The sequence below is a fragment of the Anser cygnoides genome, chromosome 6 (genome assembly GCF_040182565.1).
Source record: "Anser cygnoides isolate HZ-2024a breed goose chromosome 6, Taihu_goose_T2T_genome, whole genome shotgun sequence".
In the NCBI taxonomy this organism is placed as follows: domain Eukaryota; kingdom Metazoa; phylum Chordata; class Aves; order Anseriformes; family Anatidae; genus Anser; species Anser cygnoides.
The window spans coordinates 25,267,255-25,292,677 of record NC_089878.1 but is presented as its reverse complement, the minus strand read 5'-3'; the positions used below and the strand labels follow the sequence as shown (position 1 = coordinate 25,292,677).

Below are 25,423 nucleotides of genomic sequence, written 5' to 3'. Positions count from 1 at the left end.
GGCAGGTATTCACACCTCCACAGCCACAGCAGCAACAGCTCCTGCAAGAGGCATGCCTCTGAGATTTGGTACAGCCAGTAAACAACTTGCTGGGGCTGGGAGCCCAAAGATCGTAACCACCCTAAAGAGGATGAGGGAAATGGCTCACACTCCGTGGGATCTTGGGGACTGCTTGAGACTACTGCGAAGCTAGCATGCAAGACCTTACAAGGACAGTATAGTGAGACAAGGTAGCGAGACAAGAAAAAACGTGGTGATTCAATAAATATAAGCTTTTATTGCAATAGAAAAAAGTAAAACTCATGTTAAAATAGACTCTTGCTTTTGGACTGCTCAGAAAAGCCTAAGCCTCACTTTTACCTGCCAGTGCCCACGAGGGTCCTGACCCCTAAGCGATGAGCAACACGACTCTGTGCTAAGAGCTGCACGGCTCCTCCCTCCCCCGTGACAGTGAAGGACTACAGCAGCAGACTGAGCCATGCCCTGCCACGCAGGTATGGGCTCTCTGTGGGGTTATCAGTACAATATGCCTTATCCCTTTGTGCAACTAGGCTCCTGATTGAAGCAGGCAGCTTTAGGGAAGCTGTGGATAAGAGGGAAGAGGGAGAAAGAAAAAGAAAAAAATATTAGCAGCAGATAATGGCAGCTGTTCCGAGACAGCTAGGAAGGCAGCAAATAAACCTGCTGGAGAGACCGCAGTGTCCAACTGCCTCTGGCCTGCCGATTGCCTGAGTACCACCGAACATGCTCTGGCTCGGCTCCCTTCTTCCTTCAGTCACATTTCGTACCATCCTGAAGGAAACTAGCAGACACCACCAAGTTAAAACCCTGTAGCTTACACAGTGTTACAAGGAACACCCTCCACCGCCTCCTTTCACGGCCAGCCGAGTGCCAGCGAGTGACTGTACGAAGTCTGGACCATCATGTGCTCACCTCCTCCTCACCAGAAAGGGCCAGGGGCAAGAGTACGTTAGAAGGCAGAGGCCACAGGACAGCAAGGTGAGATGGGAGGGGAGACTTTTGTGCACCACTGCCAGCACAGCAGCACTTCTGACCCCAAGTCCCGCCTGCCTACAGCGGGCAGGCTCACTCCAGGCCCTCATACACAGCCCTCCGTAGCTCGATAGAGAACATCTCCTCCCAGGGCCCGCGGATCCACTCCACCAGCTCTACCAGGAGCTCAGGGCACTCTGTGCGGATGTGCCACGTGCTCTCCACCTTCAGCACCTGGAAAGGAGGAAAGAGACAGAGGTGGGTGAGCAGGGCCCAGCCTCAAAGGCACTGATCAGCCCCGAGCTGCCACTCCCCAGTGCCACAGCCAGCTCTCCCCAGTTTTTTCTGTTTCTAAGTGATATCCTCCTCTCCCTCTGCTGCCAGCCGTGAAAGCGTCCCTGCATGACTTTTGCACAGCAGCAATTCTCTGTGCTCCCCTGCCTCCGTGGTGCAAGGCCCTGGGTTAGGACGGGAGATGACAGCCCCAACACGCTCTTGGCAGGAACAGGATCTGAGCACAACCCAGCCCCCAACACCTCGTGTGCCCCATGACCTCCTTTTGGTTACCTCATCATAAAGCATCAGCTTGATGTCGCAAGGACACAGGCGATAGGTTATGACATTGCTGATACTGCTGATCGGCTGCTTCTCCTTCAAGTGGATATTGCTCCCGGAAGGCATTTCTGCCTCACGATCTGCATCCGAAGGAGGCTGCACCTGCCACTGGTGATTCTCCTCCAGCAGAAACAACATGCTTCGGGTGCTCAGCAGGGTCACAGGGAAAGCAGATGCCCCTAAAAGGATACAAGGGAACATGAGAGGCTTTGCTCGGAGCCTGAGTCACCATAGAACAAGCTTTGCTTTCCATTCCTTCCCTGGGGAAACCCTTTTCAGCAACAGTAACTGGGTGAACAGCTTAACACAGCTTCTGGACTAAAGGCGGAGAGCAGGGTAGTAAATAGATGTACCTGGGCTTGATCAAGCTCATTTCTGGAGCATGCATATGAAAGACCACCACCCAGCCGGCGTTTTCTAGGCAATACCCTCACGGGAGGCAGGAAAAGGAACTCAAGTCCTTTGACCTCATAAACACCACCACTATTCCTTATTTAAGTCAGCAGCTCCAGCTAAAAGGCCACCCTTTTTGGCCTTGATTTGCCTGGCTGCAGATCTGATGGATGGAACACAGCATAAATAAAGTTTAAGATGCGTTCCATCTTGGTAGTAAGTACAGCAGAAAGCAGAAGAGTTTTGATAAACTAGAGGGAGCATAAATATCATCCAGCTGACTTCAGTGGATGCAAATAAAAAGCACTAGAATTTGAGAATAAGTCAGAAGCACAGAAGTAGGAAACCACTAGCTGAGGTCACAGGGATCACAAGCTGCTACAGCAACATGTTGTTTTTCTTGTCACATCTCACTCTTGAGAATTAGCAGGAATATCAGAGATGGCATGTTTAATTAGTCCTGTCTACTTGGCAGCGAGGCCTCAGCTGGAACTGTGTCCGGTTCTGGGTACTGTACTCTAAAAAAGGAGAAAAACGTACTTTAAGTTCTCCCTCCCACCCTCAGATACCACATTTGGACCTCGGCAAAACCTGGCACAGAACTCAGTGGACTCCAGCAGGCTCTTCTTGTCCTGCTGTCGAGGGGTTCAGACACCTGCTTCTGTTCTCCTAAAGCACGGACCCTTTCAGCTCCCACACACACTAACCAGCTGTGTGCGTGACCCCTCAAGCTTGTGGCAGTAATACAGCCCTTGGATCACTTCCAACTTCTCAGAAGTCGTTCTGAGTTTTCACCAAGCCTGGTGCTCAAGACCAAACGCTCCCTACAGTTTGGATTTCCATGTAGAAAAGGGCTTTGAGACTTTCTTGTATGTCTCAATGCTAAAAAAGCCCTTACCCATGCCCCTGCCCCATCTCACTGATGGAGCCATGGCCCAGCCATGTTCCCACACACTCTACACTGTGAACACAAGCATGTAAGCAGAGAGCACAGCGTGTGGGATATCTGCCACCGAGATCTCCTGTACCTTGGATCAGGTAGGCCAGCAGGTAGAAGAAACAAGTGCCATCTGCAGCTGCAGAACCTGTGGTCTTGGAGTCCAGCAGAGGCCTGGAGGAGATACAACAGAGGGCCACTCAAGGAAGTGTGCTGTTCCCAGTCTAGGCTTGCTGTGAGCTAGTTACTTTTTGCTGTCCACTTGAGGAAGGGAGGGACCCATCTCTTACAGTTTTTCCAAAATACCTCTCTCTCCTGCTATTTTCTCTGTCCGCCACCTTGCTAATTCGGAACCAAATGTTCCCCACAAAGGGGGAGGCAGCCCTGTGGCTCCCCCTTTTCCACCTTCCGTTGTGTTCTGCTCAGGTTCCTCCATGAGAGCTGGAGTTGCACCCCCTGCGCCGCAGGCACCTGAGCCAGCTGCCATAAACCTATCCCACAGGCCTGGCTGCCACTCAAGCGGTGCCTCCTGCTGCCCTGTGCTGAGCACTGCGCTTCCCTGCTACGGCGGGACAAGCACCCTTTTCTATCCAAACCCCCACCTCATATGCTGCTCTTACCATAGCCAATGTTGTGGATTCATTTCCACAGTGGGGATTTCCTTCACCTTATTGCTGTGCTTGGCAGGCAGCTCTTGTATGAGATCTAAAGAGGGGTAGAAGGTAGATGACTTATTGCAAGCCCACGGGCAGTACATAACAGCTCAGGATAGTTCTCCAAGTCTATAAGAGAGATATTGGAAGATACGATGCCAGTGGGGTTCTCCCCCAACTATTTTCTGAGCTGGCAAGAAATGAATTTGCCATACACACCCAGCTACAGATCTCCTGGTAGCTCTCCTAGAGAAAAATCCTCCAAATCCTCACCCTCCCCTCTGCTACAGCTCTACTCTTACATGTCAGGGTCTGCAGAAACTGGTCACAGCAGCTTTGGTTTCGGATCAGCAGGTTGTAGGAGGCTTTAGGGTTCTCAAACTCCATTCGAAGGCTCTGGTGGCAGAGTCCCACTTCCAGATGGGAAACATCGGACAGGTAGTGAGAGTCGTTCTTCTTCAGCCACTCTGCAGGTTGTCCCCTAATCACAGAGCACAGCCCTCAGCTGCAGCAGGCTGCCCCATCTCCTCTCCCGCTTTGGATTGCAGCAGGGGGGTTTTAACCAGCGGAGCCTTTGCATGTCACCACACCTCCAGGGTAAGGCTAGCAAAGGCTGGCACCACCCAGTGCTCACAGCCTTGCTGCAGGGTCTCACTGCCACCGCTCTCCTCACCTGATAACCCCAGTGACTTCCAGCACATAAATCCTGAGGTCAGAGGCAACCAGGATCGAGAGGAACTCTCCTTGCCGGCCGAACTTTACCATGGCCACCTAGAGCACAGAGAAGGCAAGTCACAGCGCTGCCCACCCGCGGACAAGACTGACCCAGGCACGCTGCAGCTCCCTTCAGACTGCAGTCTCCAGTCGCCACCCCAGAGCAGAACTTGCAGGGTGGCGAGGACAGCCAAGGAGCAGGGCTGTAGGAGCGGCGCTGCAGGAGCTCACCTTGAGGAAGCACTGGAACTCCTCGTCGTTCTCCTCAAAAACCTCCATGTCCAGGTAGAGCTTCAGGCGGTGATCCACGGAACGGAAGTCCCTTGTGTTCAGGGCGCCGTTTGCAGCTGAGGAGAGCAAAGGGTGGGATCAGCACTCTTCCCACTGATCAGAAGCTGCCCAAAGCATACGGACTGGCACTAGGGCAGCAGCATCACCCCCTCTGCATACCTGCCTCCATCAAGCCTCTCCTCAATACAAGGGGCCAGAACTAGCGCTTCCCAGGCCACAGGTCTCAATACTGAAACACGAGGGGATCCCAACACTGACGTTTGCCCTTTCAGATGTACAAGGCTTTTCATACTACTACCCAAGCAAAAGCAGTCTCTGCCACACCAGAAATCCAAGGCCTTTCACATAAAGCATGCATGGACCTCCTGTTAACTGCTATCCTGCAGGATAGGCCTCACACAGCCAGCACGCAGTCTCTTCTTTTGGACAAGCTTTGTCATCTGAGCTCACAAAACCCAGTGGGAAGAACACAAGTGTCTGTAAAACCACTAACCACAGCCTCCTATAAACATGCTAGCCTCACACCACACTTAGGCCAGAACCTACAATCAGAAAGTGACTACTGTTCTCCAAAGGTGATGCTCCAGCTGGCAGCTTACTAGTGCCACAGGAACCCAAGTGCACTGGTAACCGAGCGGTGCAGCTCCCGCAGCAAGATCCAATTACTCAAAGTCTGAACAATACTCGGGATTAGGAGCTGACTCAGTTTTCCCTACCTTCAGGCATGAGAGTTGAACAGAGAGGGGCACGAAGCACCCAGCTCACAAGAACCAGTCACTGGTGCTCATGTTTGATGATCTCCTTCCACATGAAGCAGGAGGCAGCGCAGCCTGCAAGCACCAGCAATAGCACTCAACACCCCTAAACCCCGCACAGCTCTGGCATACTCACGGGGACTGAGGTTCCACATTTCCTCTGACTCGGAGTTCAAAGAGAGCTGGGAAGGAGTGGGCCCGTGAGAAACGCTGTAATGATAGCTCCCCATCACGCTGCTCCCGTTGGTGTCCGTGCGGCTGAGGGACAAGTGCTGGCTCTTTGTTCCCAGCTCCTTATTCCCACAGACCCCGTCCAAACTGCGGGAACTGGAATGGAGAGTGCCGTCATGCTCGCCACTCAGCTCCGGGGTCCTGGCGCTATTGCTGGTATCCACCTCCGAGCTGTCCTCCCCACCGATGTAGAACTTGCTGCTCTCACTGGCCAGAGCAGGTGCTTCCTCTGGGCCCTCCTGCTGGCTGCCTCCTTCCAGGAGGGAGTTTGACAGGTCCTCGCTTGTGCCATCACGGCTAGGCGGCAGGGGCATGCAGGAGCATACCTCTGAAGGCAGGATGACCACATGGTCACTGGAACAACTGGGACAGGTGATGGGCTCACCAGCTGCTGCAGCATCTGTGGCAGATTTCGTAAGAGATACAGAAAAAAACAGAATAGCTGTCAGGCAACAAGATTTTACTTTCCCCTTAACGTCTGCAAACCACAAGCAATCCCTTTCAGAGCAGATGCTAGGTAGGTACAGCGTGACCTGAGAGGCTTGTTGAGCGGCTCTATTAAGAACCATATCTGACACACCTCCCCTTGGCAAATCAATGAGAAATTCTAGATCAGTGTCAACATCCACCCAAAACAGCCATGTTCAGAACTAGGGTGACCAGGGTGTACTGTAGCTGCAACTGAAACTACATCAGTTCTTTGACTCATCTCTTTCTTCCACTTCACAGCCACAAATGCTCACATTGCCTTTGAAGCCCCAACTCACACTCAGTTAATCCAACCATTCTTAGTCACCTCCATCCCAAACTGGCTTATCCTCAGCCAGCCAACCTACAAGCCCACTGTGTCTGTTCTCCAGCTTTCCTTATCCCTCCTGACCCCAATTCCTGAAGTTCACTTCACCCACACCACACTCTGAGCTGGATCCTGGAACTCCCACTAGCTCGGGGGGAAGAAGAAAGTGTCTCAGGATGAAGGAAAGTGCTGCAGCCAGGACCGCACCTCTGCCCTCATTGCAGAGTTCTCCAGTCCCAGGATACTTCCACATACCAGAAGCATCTTCCGAGCTAACACTCCCCTGACACTTCAAATAAAACCTGAGCTTTGAAAAACTCAGCCATCAGAAGATGCTTATTCAGCACTAGCAATGCCTCAGCCAAAATACCACATCTAATTTCAGACACCCAAAGAAAAATGTGGACAAGTGGGGAAGAGTACAGAGGAGACCAGCAAGAATAACTGGATTGTATGAGATATGAGTGACAAGCAAATTATCTAGGGAGTTGAGCTTATTTAGTCTAGTGGACAGAACACAGGACTAGCTGTGGGGGGAGAACAACAGCCCTCCAGTACAAAAAAGAAATAAATCACTCCCCGTAAGGGAAGCAAGAGAGAGCTCAAGATTATAACTAGGAAGACTTAGGTTGGGGTTGTTTTTCTGATACCTAACAGCCAAAGTTTTATCTGAAATACTGGAGCAGATTCCCCAAAAGCCTCCATTAGCAAAGGCATTTTAGAACAAATTAGTCTCTGTGCCAGAACTGGCCATGGATTCAATAAGATGAGACACGACATGACCTTTAAGGCCTCTTCCAGACTTCTGCAGACCAATTGGCAGTTTCCAGCACCCCTAACGTTCTCCTAGACCCAAAGCAGCCCACAACAGGGGTGGCACTTGCTTAGCAGTAAAACAGTGACTTATTCCTGCTGGTGAAGAAGGCAGGCTCTTCTCTAGCCCAGTCCAAGTGGGCCGACAGAGTACACTCCACACAGGTTGTAATTCCAGTACAACCAAAGCATCACCTTCTCCTGTACGTTCTATGCTTTGCAGCACAGCTGCCACTCTCGTAGTCTGCTCGGGCACTAGGGAGTATCCTTTCTCCAGGGACCACAACCTACCTTGATTTGAGGCAACTAGGGTCTCTAGGCTTTCGGTGTCTCCAGCTCGTGCAGGATAAGGACCTTGCTGCCAGGGAGCCAGCGACTGCAAAAACTCGTGCTTGCATTTCAGGCACTGGAGCCTCATGGATCCTTTCTCCTGGTCCTGATTTTGCCGATTCTCTTCCACGGCTGGGGACAACACTTCAAGCACACACTAGAAGTAGCAAGACAGGGAAAGAGTGTTGGCGGGCATATACAACTGTCCTTCCTTGTTATGGACATGCAACATAGCTTGACTACTAGAACTCAGCGTGCCTTTTCCCAATGGGACGAAACTGCATGGTTTTCTCCTTGAGAGCACCCTTTATGCTCCAGGAGATCTACTGCTCATGGCCATGCTCATAGGGCCCCCCACAGGTCATTTATACAGAAAGAAACCCTGAGCTTACAAACAAGACATGGGCTACCTAGATAGTTACAGGACAGTAGATGTGCACGTGCTCTAAGAACAGAGGCTCTGTACTGGCTGGCAGAATCCAGCATCTTCCAAGAAAATTGTCCACTTCCCTATGCTTCCTCCCAGCCCCTCCAACCTGCAGACACTGCTCCGGGCAGTCATCCAGCACCACGTATTTGCGCTTCTGCCGGTCCTTGCGAATGTAGCTAAAGTGCAACGTGAGGACAGGGAAAACTCGCTCCAGGTCCTGCAGGAGACAGAAAACACCCCTTCCAGAAAGATGGCGCAGCATCCAGACTAGGTTTGTTTGCAAGTGTTGGAAACATGGACATACAATAACTTAATTTAGTGAGCCTGTAACAGTTCTCCCAGAAAAGCCCTGATAGCATTTGGTAAAATGTACAAAAAAAAAGTTCATGTGCTAGGTACAACAGTGAATTACAGGGCCCAGAATGAAGCATCTCAAATCAAGCCACAAACATTCAAGAGGTACAAAGGTAGGAAGAAAAAGAAAAAGTCTGAGCTTTTGGGGAACAGTATTAGGAAAGCCTGTGATCAAGTTCATGCACATATTTAATATTCTTTAAACCCTACTGTGAGAAAGAGAGATTACTACACTCCCTTTCTAAAAGGCCACAAAAGCAAAATAGGGCTGCAAGCAATAAAACACACATCTAGCATGGATAGAGAGCTGCCCACTGAGCTGCCAGTAGCTTTCCAAATGTCACATTAGACTCAGTGCTGCGCTGTCCAAGAAAAAGTGCAATCCACAAATAGCTCTGCAAGGACAGGAAGATATCCCAGTAAGGAATGGACAGGAAAGAGTTCTCCTTCATTTGATTTAGGCTCCCCTCAAGAAGTTTCTTATTCCTGTCACTGGGACAAGTCTTTCAACCCCACCTTTAGAAGAGAATTGGTGCTGACTACTGCTGCATTATCACAGATACTCTAAGCAATACTGATGCTGTTAAATACTTCTGCATAGGGTGGAAGAGATGATCAATCAGGCTTTGCAGGCATTAGGAAAATACCTGCAGGGTCCTTTAACAGAAGTAAAAATCCAAAATGTTGACCCATACAGGGAATAAGAAGCCAAAGGCATGAGACATGACTCACCATCCTCTTCCAATTCATCTCAGAGGTCTCTATCTTCTGCAAGCATTTCAGCTCCAGCTTGTGGAGGACTCTGGCAGCCTTCAGTTCCACCTCAATCACATGCCTAGCTGTGACCCGCAGGAAGATCCAGTCTAACTCTGGGTCCCCTTCACCTTCTATTTGGCTCACCAGCACGGGCTGGCAAAGGTCCACTGCCAAACAAGACACAGCACAAGTCAATACACACAACAGGCCTTCAGGCCTGCTTGAACAAAACCTTTACAAGTCCCACATTGCTGGGCAGTATGACAAAGCTTCAAGGATACCACATTCAACCCACCTAATCTACCAAGCCCTCACACAAGGCGGTGAAGACCCATTTACCTTCTGGCTTCTCATCTTCTTCTTCCCCCAGCAGTAGCTCATCTGCCTCCTCTTTTCCTCTCAGCTCTCCTCCCACATGCTCATCCACTTCAAGGTCTTCCTCCTTCTGAGTATCATCCACAGCAGGAGAGAATTCTTTTGGGGATACTTGGGGTTTTACTTGCTCTGGTTCAAAGTTCTCACTCTGCAAGTCTATTGCTGCAGGTCTGCCTGAGATCTCATCCGCAGAACGGCTCCGGCAGATGACAGGTAGTTGGTCATGCTCCTCCAGTCTCTTGTACTGCAGCCAGTCAACACCAAAGCGATCTCTGAAGCTGTCCATGCGTTCCATCTCCTTCTGATGCTGTAAAACCAGGCCTGCAGAGAGAAAACTTGGGAAGTATGAAAATAATCACCATTCCAGAGCACTCCTCTGAACTGCAGGCAGTTCAGCTGCTGTGTTAGTGAGAAAGAAGACAAGCCTCACCAGCAGAGAGAGGTAAAGTCTGGGACTCATGTTCCGTGTCACTGGGCTCTGAAATGCTCGCTCTGCGCACTTTGACTTTTCCCTGGAACAAACAGGATAAGAACAGTTCGGAGGCAACAGAACAACCAACACAGCGTCTGATCACAGCCCCCTCTGACAAGCCAAAGGATTCACGGCTGTTAGAGTGCAGAAGCACACCATGAAACATTTGTTACAGTATATCAAGACTGACTTTAAACTGAGCCTCTTCCTAACACAGAGCAGTGTAGAGACTCGGTACAAAACCACATCCCCCAGCACGGGGCTTTCATGCTGCTGCAGCCCCTTCACCCAACATGCCAGCAACATGGTTAAGAAGCTGTCTCAGTCCCAGACCTTGCACTTCTTCCGAGGGAGCCTGACAGCCACATTCTCTGCTGGGGACTGGCTGTCACTGAAGTCTGCAGCACAGGAACTGTCCAGAGCACTGCGGTCCAGCGCGGTCCTCTCCGAGGTAGATGTGTGGATGGACTGTGACACACTCTGCACAAGTTTTGGAAGGTGCTGAATCCAAAAGAAGAGAAAGCTGTCTACTGAGTGTGAAGGGGAGACAAAGTAACCAGGCCACAATTAAGGCTAACAGTTTCCCTGTCCCTCACCCCAAACTTCCACCATCGCAGTAGGAGCAGTGACAACAGATCCTACCCGGCTGATTGGACTGTTTATCATGGCTGCTCCAACTTAACTCACCCTCTGTGTCCCTTAAAAACAGCAGATGGGATGTTGAAAAACATTTGTTTTGCTAAAATGTAATTCAAGTGACAAGTGCCAGATAGTACGTGAAAGGGAAACCGGCAAGGCTCCAAGTTCGGCAAGGGTACTTAGGACAGAATAAGTTACACCGACCAGTCCCAGCAATTACTAGGAACCTGCACGGACTGAGCCAAAACGAACTGCTTCACAGGGAAAAGGCAGCCAATACAGATTTTATGGGACACATGAGGATGAAAAACCTGTCAGACTTCCCACTCCCAAAGGCAATAAGATCAGTTTACAGCGACTGTACTTACCATTAGGTCCGAGGAAGAGAGTGGTTCTCCATCCAAGAGGAACTGTAATTAGAGACCCATTTGCAGTCAGATTCCACTTGACTGGCACATATTCAGGACAACACCTACTGACTCTATTTCCCTTCAGGTCATCATAGGGTTGGCACAAAATTGCAAAGACTTCCAGAAACAGCGCTGTTCCTGCCTATCCATCATGCCTTTACCTGTAGCTACCTAAAAGCATATAAGGCCAGAAGGGACTACTGTGGTTTTCCTGTTTACAGACCTTTTAACTCCCAGAAATGCATCCAAGAAGGTTTGCAGAAGAGATCTGATAGATTGTTCTGCAAGAACTCAAACTGTTTTGGCAGCTACTCACTTCTTCCTCAAAGTTGGTACCCTACTTCTAATTTGAGTCTAACTAGCTTCCAGTAACTGGAGCTCAGTGAAAGCTTGTTCCAATTTGCAGTTTGATGACAACGAGTTTAGCAATTTGCTGCTAACATAAATGGCAGACCAGCTCTGGAACACCTCTGACCCCTTAGCAAGACAATTTACTTTGCTAAATTGCCAGAACACTGTCTTTGCTGGCTTCATTATTTAAAATCAGATTACCAAGAATTGACTTAAGCACCAGAGCACAAAGGAAACGGTGATGACACCTAACTGAGAGCAGAGGAATGTGGGGAAAGAAAGAGGTGGTCACTGTTGTCAACGGAGTATGTAATTAGGCAAGGTAGGTTGAGACAGTGAGTTTCTTTTTGCGAAGTCCAGCTACGTAGTTACTACCTGGCAGAACAGAGGAAAGTTTGGGGAACTTCAGCAGAACTGATAAAGTAGACAGGGAAGAAATATTCAGATTTGAGGTCTTGCAAATCTGAGATCAATATTCAACTGTGCCTGCCTTGGCCAGCACACCTTACAAAAATTTAAGGTTATTAAAATTGCCCTACCTAAAAAACCAACCAACCAAACAAACAAATCCCCCACACACACCACAGAACCACTGAAATTGGTCTTCAGGTTTACAAGATTCTTTCCACTCATTTGCCCATGAACACCAGGATACCCTACACCTTCAGCAAGCATTGGCAGAAGGCGCGTGGCTGATACTCACATTGGAGGAAGCTGCTCTGGGAGACAAATGTACAAGGGTTGCAGACCGGTGGTTTTGATGGAACCATAACGGGTTTCCCTCTAGGTGCAGCTGGGTGGAGGAAATAGAGAAATAGTTATGAGAAAGAAACACTCTATACCTTGATTTAATCTCCCTGGAGGCTCCAGGATTTCTCTCTGCCTCAGGAAATATCTTAGTAGTGGAATGCTGATCAACCCAGGAGAGGACTAAATTTTCACAACGCCTCCTGGAATTTGTTCGGCAATGCAGAATGAAATTAAAGTATTTTTTACTCAAGCCCCTAAATCATCAGGAGGCTCTTCAATACTGACTCTGAGAAGTCTTGGGAGAACAATACTTTGTAGGCTATTTTCCTTCACAGACACTACAGTGACTGTAGTTATCCTCCTTCAGACTTCTCCAAATTCTACAAATCCACAAAAGCATTAGGAGAGGATCCTTACTGAACTTGATGGTGTTAAAATTGGAAAGGGGGAAAAAAGGATGTGGGAATAAGTATACAGAAAAATGAGCAGGTGTCAGAGAAAACAAAGACTAAAATGCACGTGTTTTTCCAAGGTTTCCCCATCAGCTTTCCTCGTTAAAATTAAATGCTCAGGAGTTGAATTTATCTTCCAAAACTCTCATCTTACCACACAGTCTCTACTTTGCACCCTTCCAGACCACAACATCTCCAATCTACCAACCCACCAGCTTTCATGCTTACTTTTTTTAAACAGTGCAGAGTGGACAATGGTGCCAACTGGGCATGTTCCAGCAGCAGGTTATAGGCCACATCCAGGTGCTGCAGATTCACCAGCTGTTCAACCCCTGCAAACAAAGCAAGAAGCCATCAGCTTAACAGAAGATACGACTTAGGAAGCTTCCCCCTGCCCCTCTCCCCCAACACCGAACCCTTGTAAAAATAGCTGTGCCCAAGATTTCAAGTTCTGCTCCTCCTTGAAGAAGAGATAAAGACGTCAGACCCGAGTGTTCCTCCACTGCAGGCTCACCATTAATGCTGTCAAGTTCATTGTTGCGCAAGATCAGAGTCACCAGCTTGGATCGGCTGAAGATGCCGAGGTTTGGCACTTTGGACAGGAAGTTATAAGCCAGATTGAGGTACTCAAGTTCTGTAAGGGTCTGTTTAGAGAGAAAAGCAGCACTGGATCAATTGAGACCTTCGGTCAAAGCCTGATCCTGAACTCAAGACAGAGCACTGATCCCTGCCATTCTCTCCATCCCACCAATGCCACTTAAAAATTGATTTTCTTAAGACTACTTCTGCATCAAGACTTCAATGTTCACATTTGGAGTGGTATGTCTAGAGGTGCTCAGCACAATCTAAGTGCTTTACTAAATTTGCTAGTAGCAGCTTTTCCCTTCCCCAACAATTTTAATGGAGCATAGATAGGGACTGGACTCCCTGCCTCAGGCGAAGAGCTGAACTTGCTACCAAAAGAAGCCCTTTCCTACTTTCAGAAAGACAATGGTGAATGACATATTGTGAGCCTTACCAACTCTGTGAAAAGCTGTTTCACAGCTTCTCTTAAAGGAAACATATCCAGCCCAGCAGAGTCTAGATTTCAGTGCCTTTCCCCAGAGACACACATGTCACTGTGATGGATTACCACCTCTCTAAATTAACTGACAGGAGATTTCTAAGAGCAAGAAAAAAATGCTAGTGTCTGCCTAGATAAACGAAACAACAAATCTCAACAGCCCTGTACCTGGCTACCTAATTCTCACCTGCTGCACAGATTACAACAAAGCGTCAGCCACGCTGAATTGCAGCCAAGCGATACACACAGTGATGCGCACAGCAAAGGTGCCTGTCTCAGAGCGATGAGGTACACTGCCTTCCCTGCCCCGCCGCGACAGGGGCTGCACGTACAGGGAAACGGTTTCAAGGCTGCAAGCACTGGCTCTAAATCACACGCCTGCCGGACCATGTCTCCAATCTCCTGCGTTATACTTCGCTTAGCAGGCTCACGCTGACCTAGCAGGTCAATGGTTGCAGCACTTCAGCAGTGTCCTCTCCCTGCAAGGAAACTGGTGCTCAGCCCCAGATACTCACCGTTAAGTAGTGCTCACAATCCTGGACCTTGTTATGACTCAAATCCAAGACTCTCAGAGCATTTAGTAATTGCTGAAGGATGAAAAGACACAAGATCAGATCCTACAAATGTCTTCACTGCAGCATGGAAACCCTGTCCTGCTGGGAGAGGCCAGCAGAATTAACATTGCTCACTCCCTCCCACCCAGACCCAGCAGCATCAGTCAAGCAGTGGCCAATTTCTGGCCGTGATCATCTCCTCACTTGCACCCAGTCACGCAGGAAGGATGCCCCACTCACCAGTGAGTCATCCAAGGCAGTGATCGAGTTGTAGCTGAAGTTGAGAGTATGCAATTCCAACCAGGGGAGAGCACAGCTCAGATCTCCACCACACGCTGAAATGATTTCCTAGGAAGAAGCAAGGAGCCATTCCCTGGTTAGTACTGGCTGTTACCGTAACAGCAGATGAACAAAGGAGAACAGCTAGTCTAGAACAAGGATGGCATATTGTGCCTCACAGACCCTGGAATGGATCAGTGACTTAGAAGTCATTGCCAAGTATTTGGAGGTGGTGGAAATTCCATGACTAGATATGCAGAAAGAAGATGCTCTTGCTTCCTACACGCAAGTGGCAGTAGTTAACCTAATGGTTACAAGCTGGAGACTCTGAAAACTAAGCACAGAGACTCATCCGCACAGAGACTCATCCTAATGAAAACTTTTCCAGACCTTCATCAGAGCACCCAGCAATAAGACACACATGCTCTGGTCAAACAACTCATGCTCTGGCAGGCAGAAGAATCTCTCAAGGCACTCTGTGTCAGCAGCCATTGTTCCCCAGCAGGCAGTTGCTTCCATGCCAGACTGAAGCCCAGAGCCCCACTGCTAACGCAACCCACACTATTAGTTCTTCATGGTTGGAGCTTCATGTCTCAGAGATCTGCTGGGCACAAATGCTAGTTAAAACACTGGGACACAGCGTTTCTCCCTTACAATCAGCTCTAATTTACGATCGCTAAGGTGCAACCAAATAAACCTTGATCAGCTGCAACCAAATAAACCTTGATGAGCTGCAGGACTTTGAATGGAGAAATGGGTAAACACAGAGAACAGTGAAACTTAGCAGATATGAATATTGGCTGGAGCCAGAAATCCTCAAGCAGCTAAAGAGGAGGCTACTGAGCACATAATTAACCAGGGAATACTTCATTTCAGTCGGGGTAGGACCCCAGAATGGCGAAGGGAGAAAAAGCCATACAGAATGCGGATTGAGAAAGTGGTTCACATGGCCTATCTCGGCCGAACAGCCCTTCAGATATGGGAGGCATTCTCCTGCGTAGCTCCCCACGGGCTGCAGAGACACTCACCTCCAGTGTACTGATACATTTGCAACAGGTTAAAGACTCCAGCTGAGAATAGACAAATCGCAGACCCCGGAGGCAGTGTGGAGGGACAGACCTCAACTGCAGCAGTGATGAGAAAGTAAGGACAACATACATCAAAACATTACAGTGCAAGAGCAGCTGCCATCCCAGACCCATTTTTGTAAGAGATCTCCCACTTCCCTGCTGGAGCCTCCCTCCGCAGCACTCTAGCCATCGTTCATTCCCAGCTTTACCCCAAGCAGGTGTTGCAGGAGTTTAAACTACGCCTTGTAGGAAGGCCACAAAAGCCTACCCAGTTTTTAGGAGTAGAGGCATTCTGCAACCGCAAAAATAAGTAAAGAACAGCCAAACGGCAAGGCTCGGAGCCCATTCAGCCTCCTGTACTTACTTCCAAATGCCGGAGGGACTTGAAAGGGAAGATCTTCACAGTAGATTGCAAAACACAGTTTGGAACATGAATGAGCTAGAAAAATCAGAAAAGAAGGCTCTTATTAATCTCAGTTTGTGAAGCAACAGCACTGCCCTGACGTGCCAACTGCAGTACCGTGAACAGGCTCCTTCTCCAGCTCAGGTGTTAACTAACAGCCTGTTATTTAACATTACCTAACGCTCTCCGTGCTGGCATCTGCACTCTCACAGTCCCACAGTTCAATAAAGGTCAAACAGAAAAGCATGCTAGCTAGCACAAGACTGCCAGACCATTTATCTCCATTTCTTCTCCTTTGCTCATGTGGCATCACCACTGTCAGAGTCACAGGGAGATCTGACAGCCGGATTCCTCATCAGCCACCACTAACTAAATAAAGACAAATCTAGCTGCTGGAGCTATGTTTATCAAGCAGCTGAGCTGAACTAGCACACTGGTGGGAGGTGTGCACGTGTGTTTCACTAGAACAAGCCAAATAAGGCAAATCACAAGCAGATACAATGGAAAACAGAGCTTGTCTCCAAGACACAGTTAGCATTAGGCTGAGGTAGCTGCAAACCTCCTCTTTGCATTTTGCAGGGCAGCCACAGGCTCTTTCACCACAGGGTAGGTAAGACTGTGTTCATATGCCACAGAGCTTATTAAACCCAGCTCCTTATGCCTTCTGTGGACGCTGCATAAGCAGGATTTCAGACGAAGCGAGTAACGAAGTAGGTAACGCTCCCACTGCAGAGTACAACCGGAGAGACCATCTCTGCCAGCTACATTCGCGCAGAAGTGACTCATCAGGTGCAGAACAGACGTCCCAAGGCCTCCTCACCGCTTCCACAGCTCCAGCCACGGCAGTGATGAATCACTGCCCCGCTTCTGCCAGCACTAATGCAGCATGTTGCGCAGGGCCATTTGCAGGGGAAGCTTGTTCTGGGAAGCTCTGATGGTCAGTTTTAACAACGTTTATGTCAGACGCCAGCCTTGCTCTGTGTCTTGACAACTTAATTGTCTCCTTCTCTCCTCTCTTCCCGCTGGCTTAAGAATCTGAGCAGGCTGCTGCAAATTATTAGTTTCCCCAAGCAAATCGGTCCCTGCACCGCAACGAGCAGCTTCCCCTCTGTTCTGGGCCTGTTACAAAAATAGCCCGTTATTTGGCTAACACGAACACTCACCACAACAGTCTCCTGACTGCAACACCCTTCCCCTCCTTGTCCGGTCAGAGAGCCTGTATTTCTGCACAGCTCTGGGCCCCCACTCCGATCTCCAGCCTCAGGGTATTGCTGTAAAACTCTCCCAAAAACGCTCAGATAGTTGTCTCTAGCGGAAAACACTTTTAAAGACACTGCAGGCTGTAGTACCAGACTTGAAGGCCCAGCCACAACACCTCCTGAGCACCGCTGTGGGATGTAGGGGCAGGTAATTCCCTTTCTCCTTTTGGGCCCGTTCCAGCCCTGGTGAAAATCCCTACCCTCTGCCCTCCTCGTGGTGCCCCAGTGCCAAGTATAATCGCGTGCAGCCTCATGACACATGCCGCCTTTCAGAAAGCTCTCTGAAGGATCCCTCGCTCCATGCTTCTATTTCTATCACAGCCTCCCTAAGATGAACAGGGACACCTTACGAGCAACCTACCGTGCTGTGAAACAGCTCAGCCAGAACCTGTGCCCGGGCAAGAGCACGTAAAACCCAGAAACACGAAGCGTCAGGTAGCAGGAGGACAGGACGGCTAAGCCGTTCCGCTCAGATACCCCTGCCGGGAGCCTCGTGGGGATCAGCCACCGCTCGGGGAGCGCCCAGCCGCCCGACACGGCGCTGCTCGAGCATTTCAGGAGACAACCGGTGCCTCTTCCCAGCACCGCCCCGCCACGGTCAGGCTGCCGTTAAACCCCTGCTGCTCCCCCCGACCCCGGGTGAGGCAGCCGGGCGTCGGGGCGCCGGGGGCGGCCGCCCCCGTCCGCACGGACCTTGAGGGAGCGGGTCTTCTGCAGGACGTCGAAGAGGAACTGCGCCTGGAGCACGGCGGCCGTCTCGGCGGGGTGCGAGGGCAGGGCCACGAAGCCGCGGTTCTGGTCGCGGGGGCCCAGGAGCTGCTCGAAGAGCCGCGTGAGGTGCTGCAGGGTGCCGGCGAGCAGCGTCAGCGTGCTGGAGCCGTCCAGGACCAGGTCCCCTGCGGGCGACAACGGGACGGGAACGGGAAGAGAGCGGGGGAGGGGGGAGCCGGGCCGTGAGCGCCGCCGCCGGCCCAGGGGGTGCCCGCGGCCCGGGGGGTGCCCGCAGCCCGGCGGCAGCCGCTCACCCACCGGCGTCGCGCAGCAGCCGCGCCAGGCCGCGCACCGCCGCCTCCGCCATTAGCACCGGGGGGGGGGGCAGGGGGCAGGCCGCGGCCCGCCGCCGGTACAGTGCCGGTACGGCCCCGCCGCGCTTCCGCGTTACCACCGAGACGCGCCCTTCCGCCGCGCCTAGAGCGCCGCCGCTTACATCCGGTTGCCATGGAGCCCGCCCCGGCGTCCCCCTCCCGCCCGCCGCCGGCAGCGGACGGAGGGAGGGAGGGAGGGGACGGGAGGGGAGGGGGGCGCCGCCGCCGCCACCGGCCCGGGGCGGGGGGGGGGCCGCGCCGCCGCAGCCCTACCTGCGGGCGGGGGCGGCACAAAGGGGGCGGCGGGCAGCAGCGCCGCCTGCCCGGTACCGGCGCGGCGCGGGCGGAGCGCGGCTCTCCTCCTCCTCCTCGTCCGGCGGTGCGAGGTAGGGGCCCCGCGGGGCCGTGTGTCCGTCCGTCCGTGTGTCCGTCCGTGTGTGTGTGTGTCCGTGTGTCCGCACGTCTGCCCTGCGGGACCCGTTACCGTTACCCCCCCGGTAGGGCACCGGGGCGCAGGGCTGGGTGTGCCGGGCTGCCCCGGCTGCCCCCCAGGCTCGGTCCCTCAGCCCCCGCCCCGTGCCGGGTGCCGGTGCTGCCCGGCGGCCGGGCCCGCGGCTTCCGTCACGCCCGGAAAGTTTCCGTGCCCGCCGCCCCGCGCGCTGCCGTCTCGCCCCGCGGCGCGGTCCCGGCTCGTTTCCGTTCGGCTTTCGCGGGCCCGTCCCCGCGGCTCCCCTCCTGCCGCCCCCCGGGCGCTGCGCCCCGCACAGCCCTCCTCCCCCCTTCGGAGCCCTCCGCCCGTGCCCGCCGGCCCTCCCGCGTCCCGCTGCTGCCTTTGCTCCTCTCCCGGCACCGGCTCCCTGGCCGCACGCCCCGCGGCTAAAGGATTCCCCGCCCGGCTGCCGGCACATTAGGGAAGAGCCGGGATGCTCCTCCGCTCGCCCGCGTTTGTGGGACGGCCGGCTGTAGCTCTCCTGCCCAGACTCGACCTGCCGAGGGGCTCCGTGGGCTGCTCGCCTCGCCCCTGCCCCTCGGAGCCGCGCTAGGTCAGCAGGCTGGCAAGGCTCCACCAGCACGCTGCTGTCAAGTGGCCTTTGGGGACCGGGGGGAGCCCTGCTGGAGGCTGCCAGCAACATGTGGCCCTGGGGAGATCCCTGCGCTGCCGGCGTCGCGGGACGTGCCTGCCCGGCTTCCTCCAGCCTTCGTTTAGCCTAGGTGGTGGGTGTGAGACGCGGAGGTTCGGGTGAGCGCTGTTGTGTTTACTGGTGCCGAAGGCTGCGCTCGGAGGGGAGAGCCCCTGCAGGAATTGGCGTAAGCGAGGGTGATGCACTTGTGGAGAGAGAAGGAAGGTGTGAGTGCGCACGAGTCAGCAGTCTGTGGATGTTTCTGGCCTCCCTTCGAATCTGGCCTGCTGGCGTTATGCTTCTGTGGCTGAAAATTACTTCTAGCGGGAATGCTGAATCACGTACTCCTGACACGCGTGAGATAGAGTAGGATGAAGGTATCATTCATTCAGTTTTCTTTCGGCGTATTGTTTTTTATCCCCCTTTTGTCTTGTGCTCTTCTCATGACAGCCCAGGCAGCGATCCCAGCAGGCTGGGTGGTTCAGCGTGATGCTTATTAGCAGAATTCTCCCTGATGTTCTTTTTAAATTTCTCTTTTAAATTTTAACCCGTTTCTGAGTCTCTTTGTGTGGGTCCGCCTGAAAAAAAAATATCTTCGTTTGTGTTTTACACCCTTGAGATCTTTCCAGACTGCTGGCACGTCCCCTCCCCATCTTAGTCATCCCATCTTGCGCTAGACAAATTTAGCTCCTAACCTTTCCTCATAAATCAATCCCCCTGGCCTACTGGCAATTTTTGTTGCTCTTCCCTGAACTCCTTCTGTTGCAGGTAATAGAAAATGCCAGGCTGGATCCGAGGCGATGTCTCTCCAGCCTTTCTACGACAGGTTGCACCAGGCGCTGCAGAGTAAGGGGCAAGTGGCCTCTAGTGGCCAGCCACCAAGGAACGCGCCGAATCGGCGCTACGAAGCGCAGCGCTCGGCTTTTGGCATCCCTCAAAATCCCCTCAGTGCTGGAAGTGCTTTGTAGCGTTACCAGTTCTTAAACCGATTTCCTGACGGCGCGGCGTGTGCTGCAGCTCTCGGGAGCCGTTCAGCACCTTCGGGACGCCGCGTGCCCCGTGGGCAGCACGTCCGCCCTGGGAAGGGATTGCTGCCTTTGTGGGAGCATCTGTGCAGCATTTGCACGCAGGCTTGGTTTTTCCTGGGGGGGGGTTAAATTGGGAACAAAAAAAGCTCGTGTAGTCTCAGTGTGCCCGTTAAATGTGTTATTACGTTGTTGGGATGGGAAGAGGACAGAGGAGACCTTGTATGGTTCAGATCCCAACATGTGCTGGGGGCTGCCATGCCTCACCTCCCGCTTCCACAGGGTGAGCGGGGATGGGGGGAAACCCCCGCACACCGCATAGTCCCCCTGAAACCTCAAAACGGGTCCCAAGGGCTCCCTTGCTTTACTGCTAGTACAGCTGTCTTGCTTTTAGCTGCTCAGCAGAGTCATTAGAGTGACATATTTTCAGCATGTTTGAGAATACGCCGCTTGGTTGGGTAAAGAGAGATTAAGCGTTGAATTTTCCAACCCTTTTAACTTCATTTAGGCAGTCAGGCTGTAGTTGTAAACTCAGCGTAATGTTTTGCAAAGATCACGCCAGAAGAGCTCGTCGCATCCAGCAGGTCTCCTGTCTGCGGGTTTCCTCCCACCCCGATCCTGAATACCCCTGTGAGCCTTTGCATAGCGTCAGACCAACCTGCAGCCGACCTGAAACAAAGCACATTGTTTTTCAACATTGCTGATAGTTTGCAGTTTCCTTTCGAGGTCCCATAAGATACATTAGTGGCACAGAGGTGGAGCTGAGTATTAGTATTCTTTTTTGTTAAATTACCGTTAGCATTTTGCTAGTTTTTAGGGATTCTGCCACTACCAGAACTACCTTCCAAAGCCGTGAAGTAGTAGTACTTGTAGCACGTTTTTGCCGGCAGTCCTCTCTGCTGCAGCTGTGGATGTGGATGTTATGTTCCTCACAAATACCCAGCCCTTTTTTTTTTTTAATGCACACGCTGCTGTGGCCCTGAGGGACTGCAGAGCCAGGGTCCACCTGCCAGCTCTCCTCGCTGTAATAAAGTGTTCCCTTCCTTCAGTTTCAAATTTGCTGCTGTTTGATTTCATGGAATGATACCCTTTTTCTGAGTTAAAAGCGAAAGGAAATAAAAGACATGTATTACCCTTCTCTCTATCTTGTCTCCTACTAAAAAAGCAGCTCAGTCTCCTCTTACAGCTCATTTCCAGACCTTTCTCCTTTTTCTGTTTTTTTTTTTCTCTCTGAACCCTTTTGCTCCATCTGTCTTGGAAAACAGAGTGGAAACCTGAAGATTACACCTTAAAGTAGGAGCCTTAACAGATCTACAGAGTGAATTGGGTATTTTCATTGTTTCATTCTGTTCCTTATGGTTGGGACTCTCCATTTGCTTTTTAGACTTCTGTCTTGGCAGCGTATTTCTCTTGAGCTGCTCAGGTCTCATAGAAGGGTTCAGTCACTGTGGATTTCAGTGAGGTGTGTTTGAGGAATTTCATCCACTAAGTTTTGCCTTTTTGACGATAATTAAGATGGTGGCGTTCAAAGGGAGGAAAAGAATAGCAAAAATCTCAGGTTATTCACCATAAATTTTAATTGTCCTCCTATCCCCATCCACGTAGCTGTGTTAGTGCCTCCAGTATTCCTCATGTTTAATAAAATTTGGTCCTTTCATGCTTGTTCTCCCTGTCCAGTACTGAGCAAACATTGCATGTGGAGTCCTCTTGATACCACAGGAAGGAACTGTTGTCATTCATGCCTGCAAGGCCTGGGTGTGCAGCCCCAAAATCGTGCTCTAGCTGCTTGCAGCCCTATCCTATTGCAGCATGTAACTTGTAGCTGTACCGCTTCTGGCACTGCTCAATAGTTTGTTCATTTGCATGACTGCATCCTGAGATAGCTGCTAAATTTATAAAAATGGTTTGAGAGAAGACGGCTTGGAACAAGAGAACGTGCTTCATCAGTGATGACATTAGCTCCTCAAGAAGTTGCCTTAGAGATGGCCCCAGAATTTTTTGGCTTCATAAATGTGTGCCTTTGGGTAGGCAGGATAAGCAGAGACTGTGGTAGCACCTTCTGAAGGTCTTCAAAGGTAGGAGGAGGGATGATAAAGTGGCCTTACTGGTGTCACCTTGAGACCACCTGTTTTAGTGTCTTGTCCTGAACAGGGCCCATGCCAGGTACTTCAGATGAGATGGTAAGAAATGCCTTAGCAGATCTCCAGGCTGTAGCCTGCACTCCTCTACTACTTCTTCCAAAGCTTCATAGCTACAGAATAGCTTGTTCTGAAAGATGAGTTTTGTAATAAATATGACTTGTTACCCAGAGAGATGGCCAAGCTGTCCTCTAATTTTGCAGTATTTTTCCCCTTATAACGTCAATGAAAAAATCTTCTCTTTTGCCAATTTTCTATTAATTTGTATTCTTCCCTTGCAGTTTTAATGAACGTCCGTTTTCTTGCTCCATGAAATGAGAACACTTTGCTTAGCCATCCCTCTGCCCAAACTACTGTGGATGTGCATGCATCTTCTGTCTGTCTCCGTAGGAGTTCAGATGAGTTTTCAGAGGCCCAAATCTTCCCAGTGCCAGCCTCTGAACCATCTCCAGCTCTCCCTGATGTGACAGCAGACGGTGCAGCCCATGCTGGGCTCAGCCTGCCCTGTTGCTGTAGATATGACACGACTATAGCTGTTTCTGTGTTACTCTCAATCCCATTCCTTATGACCTGTGGAACCTCGTTGCCTTCTTCCCTTGCAATTGAACATTGAGCTGAGCACTCCCTCGGGCTGCCCACGGGGTTATCGGTCCCTTAACCAAGCTGGTGCAGACAGTGCACATCTCTGCAGTCCGTGTGGGCCTCTTCCCCCATAACATGTATTGCTTTGTGTCTGTTGTATGAATGCAGAACTGTTTGTCCTTGTGCTGTCTCTCTGGCCTGCATGGATTTTTCTGAGGTTCCTCGTGGCTGTTTTGGGGTCTGCCCATTTTTAAGGCTACGTGGCACAGGACCGCTCCGCTGCCTGCTGCTGGCATACCCTCTCAGCACCTTGCCTTTCCCATTTTACCCTTGCCCGCTGCTCAGCCATGCTCCAGCTTTGCCCAGATGTGCTGGTGGAGAGGTGACTGAGCAGGAAACCTTCCCTTCCCTTGCACAGCACGCCTCGGAGCAGCAGCTCGTTTGGAGGAGGACAGGGAGGTGTCAGGGCCTCACATGGCCTTGAAATAGCAGAGCTGGCACCAAAGCAGCGTGGTCCGTGCCATTCCCACCCCCTCACCGCACCGTGCTGAGGGACAGCCCTGTCCTGGTGGTGCTGGGGAGGTTCCCCAAGGTGGCCTCTCTGGGTTAGGGGCCACAGGGGCTGAGGGCAGTGGGTGGCAGTCTCCCACGACATTCCCTTGTCCTGCCCTCTCTCCACAGGTTATGCCACTCTCCAGGTTTGCTGGGTGCCTGCCGGTGAAAGAGAAGGGTTGATATTTTGCCCAGGCCCTTAGGTCCTGAACCAAAATGGCAGCTGGAGAGTCCCCTCCCGTAGGAGAAGTCTTCATCGACCTGCAGCAGGTGAGGTGGGAATCCAGCGGCAGCGGTGCCGTGTCTGCCCCGGGAACCGCGCTCCTGTCAGGCTGTGTGCGGGACCTGCGTCCTGGCAGCCTGCTGCAGCAGCACAAAGCCTCCGCTCACCGGGGCTGTGTTGGCTCCAAGCGTGCCCTGAGGCTGCCTACAAGGCCAGATCTGCTCTCCTGTGGTCAAGAAGGCCAGAGGTTGCCTTCGGATGCTGTTGGGTGGAGTAGGCGAGTGGCAGGAGCCTCTGGGAGCGCACGGTGCCTGCAGCTCCAGAGATGGTCTCCATGAGGCCCTGCTTGCACAGGAGGAGCTGGGCAGCTTGCAGTTAGACTCTCCCCATTTTGACCACGCCTGGGACACCCATGCTGAGGTGGACAGCGAAGCGGCCTCATCCCCACGTACACAGATATGTCCGAGGTACAGACCTGAGAGCGCTGTAGCTGGCACCACTCACCCATGGGCCCTGCCTCCATCCCACTCCCCAGCTCTTTTTTATTCTTGCCTCTCCCTCTCACACCTCCTTCATTACCCAGGCCCCACCATAGCCGCGGGGGCTGGTGGTGCTGGGGCACAGCTGGGGACAGCTGGGGGACGTGGGGGGAGGCAGAACGCGGCCCAGGCCGCTTCGCTCCCTCTTTCCGCCCAGCACAGACAGATTTGTCACAGTTGGGCCTCCTCCTGTTTCCATGGAAACACGGGAGTCCACAACAGCTCAGCGCTGGCATTTCGGCTCTATTGACGGAAAATTTTACCAGCTGCAGCTGCTCAGGAGGCAGAAAGGACAGGAGTCACCTGGCGGTGCTCTTCTCAGAGCATCTCTACCAGCAAAAGGCAGAGGAGTGCCCACAGCCTGAAATGTGAGGCTTTTCAGGCAGAAAAGCCTGAAGAAGGCATGCTAAAGGAAACACGGGAGCCCTGGGATTGCAGGAGAGGTGGGGGATGTACGGGGTGGTCAGTGCCCCAAGGGCAGCTCACCAGAGCAGTAAGAGCAGCTTTAAAAGCTGCCTCACCAGAGCAGGGATGCTGTTTCCCAGAGAGAAACCTCAAGAGGGAGGGCTGTCAGACTGAGCAAAGGGAAGGCCGGAGGGTAGCAGTAAGGTGTGAGGAAAGAGAAATTCCAGCTGAAAGAAAGCTACACATCTCGGCTGGTAGCTCAGAGGCTTGCTGATCTGTTCTGACTCTTGACTCTCAGTGGAGCTGTGCCCATGAATGAGTAACTGTTCCCCAGCCCTATGGTGCGACGCCCACTGCTCTTCAGCAAGCTCAACCCCTTTTGCAGGACATGAGGACCCAGAGGACTGTAGAAGTCTGCAGTGTTTGATTGTTATCTGGTGATTTCTGTGCAGGGCAGAGATCACGCAGAGAAAGCCTCTCCTGGTGCCGAGGACGATGAGGACTTGGATAAGACTTTGTCAGTCGAGAGATTTGGGGACCTGATAAGCAAGTCAGCATCAAGCAATCTGGAGAAGCAGAGACGCAGCTACAGTGAGAGAGATTTTGAATGTACGT

At 51.9% G+C, this 25,423-nt stretch overlaps 2 protein-coding genes across 9 annotated transcripts in view; one reads left to right on the top strand and one right to left on the bottom strand.

Moving 5' to 3' along the window:
* Positions 1-251: 251 nt before the first annotated feature.
* STK11IP (serine/threonine kinase 11 interacting protein) lies at positions 252-18,373 on the bottom strand. 5 transcript variants are annotated; one of them, XM_066999061.1, is made up of 24 exons: positions 18,346-18,373; positions 17,832-18,034; positions 15,841-15,915; positions 15,435-15,530; positions 14,368-14,475; positions 14,089-14,160; positions 13,025-13,154; positions 12,739-12,842; positions 12,012-12,101; positions 10,916-10,957; positions 10,242-10,409; positions 9,867-9,948; positions 9,401-9,757; positions 9,038-9,228; positions 8,058-8,168; positions 7,483-7,678; positions 5,488-5,982; positions 4,537-4,652; positions 4,265-4,362; positions 3,894-4,072; positions 3,559-3,643; positions 3,030-3,112; positions 1,561-1,787; positions 252-1,227 (listed from the first exon to the last, which is right to left on the bottom strand). In XM_066999061.1, exons 1-24 carry the CDS (start codon positions 18,356-18,358, stop codon positions 1,087-1,089), a joined length of 3,462 nt encoding a protein of 1,153 aa, XP_066855162.1. In that variant the 5' UTR covers positions 18,359-18,373; the 3' UTR covers positions 252-1,086. The 5 variants fall into 5 exon arrangements, with proteins under 5 accessions (XP_066855162.1, XP_047928124.2, XP_013026754.3 ...); XM_048072167.2 differs by lacking the exon at positions 18,346-18,373 and adding an exon at positions 18,168-18,322; XM_048072168.2 differs by lacking the exons at positions 252-1,227; positions 18,346-18,373 and adding exons at positions 2,416-2,519; positions 18,168-18,323 and having other exon boundaries at positions 1,661-1,787.
* SLC4A3 (solute carrier family 4 member 3) overlaps positions 17,884-25,423 on the top strand; it is a 34,803-nt gene continuing 27,263 nt past the window's right edge. For 2 of the 4 annotated variants that reach the window (XM_066999060.1, XM_048072172.2), the window contains exon 1: positions 18,342-18,609. In XM_066999060.1, the coding sequence (XP_066855161.1) occupies positions 18,357-18,609 (253 nt within the window). In that variant the 5' untranslated portion in view covers positions 18,342-18,356. Of the gene's footprint in view, positions 18,030-18,341; positions 18,610-23,770; positions 23,912-25,260; positions 25,418-25,423 lie in introns of those variants that run through there. The other 2 variants (XM_048072169.2, XM_048072170.2) reach the window with 2 other exon arrangements.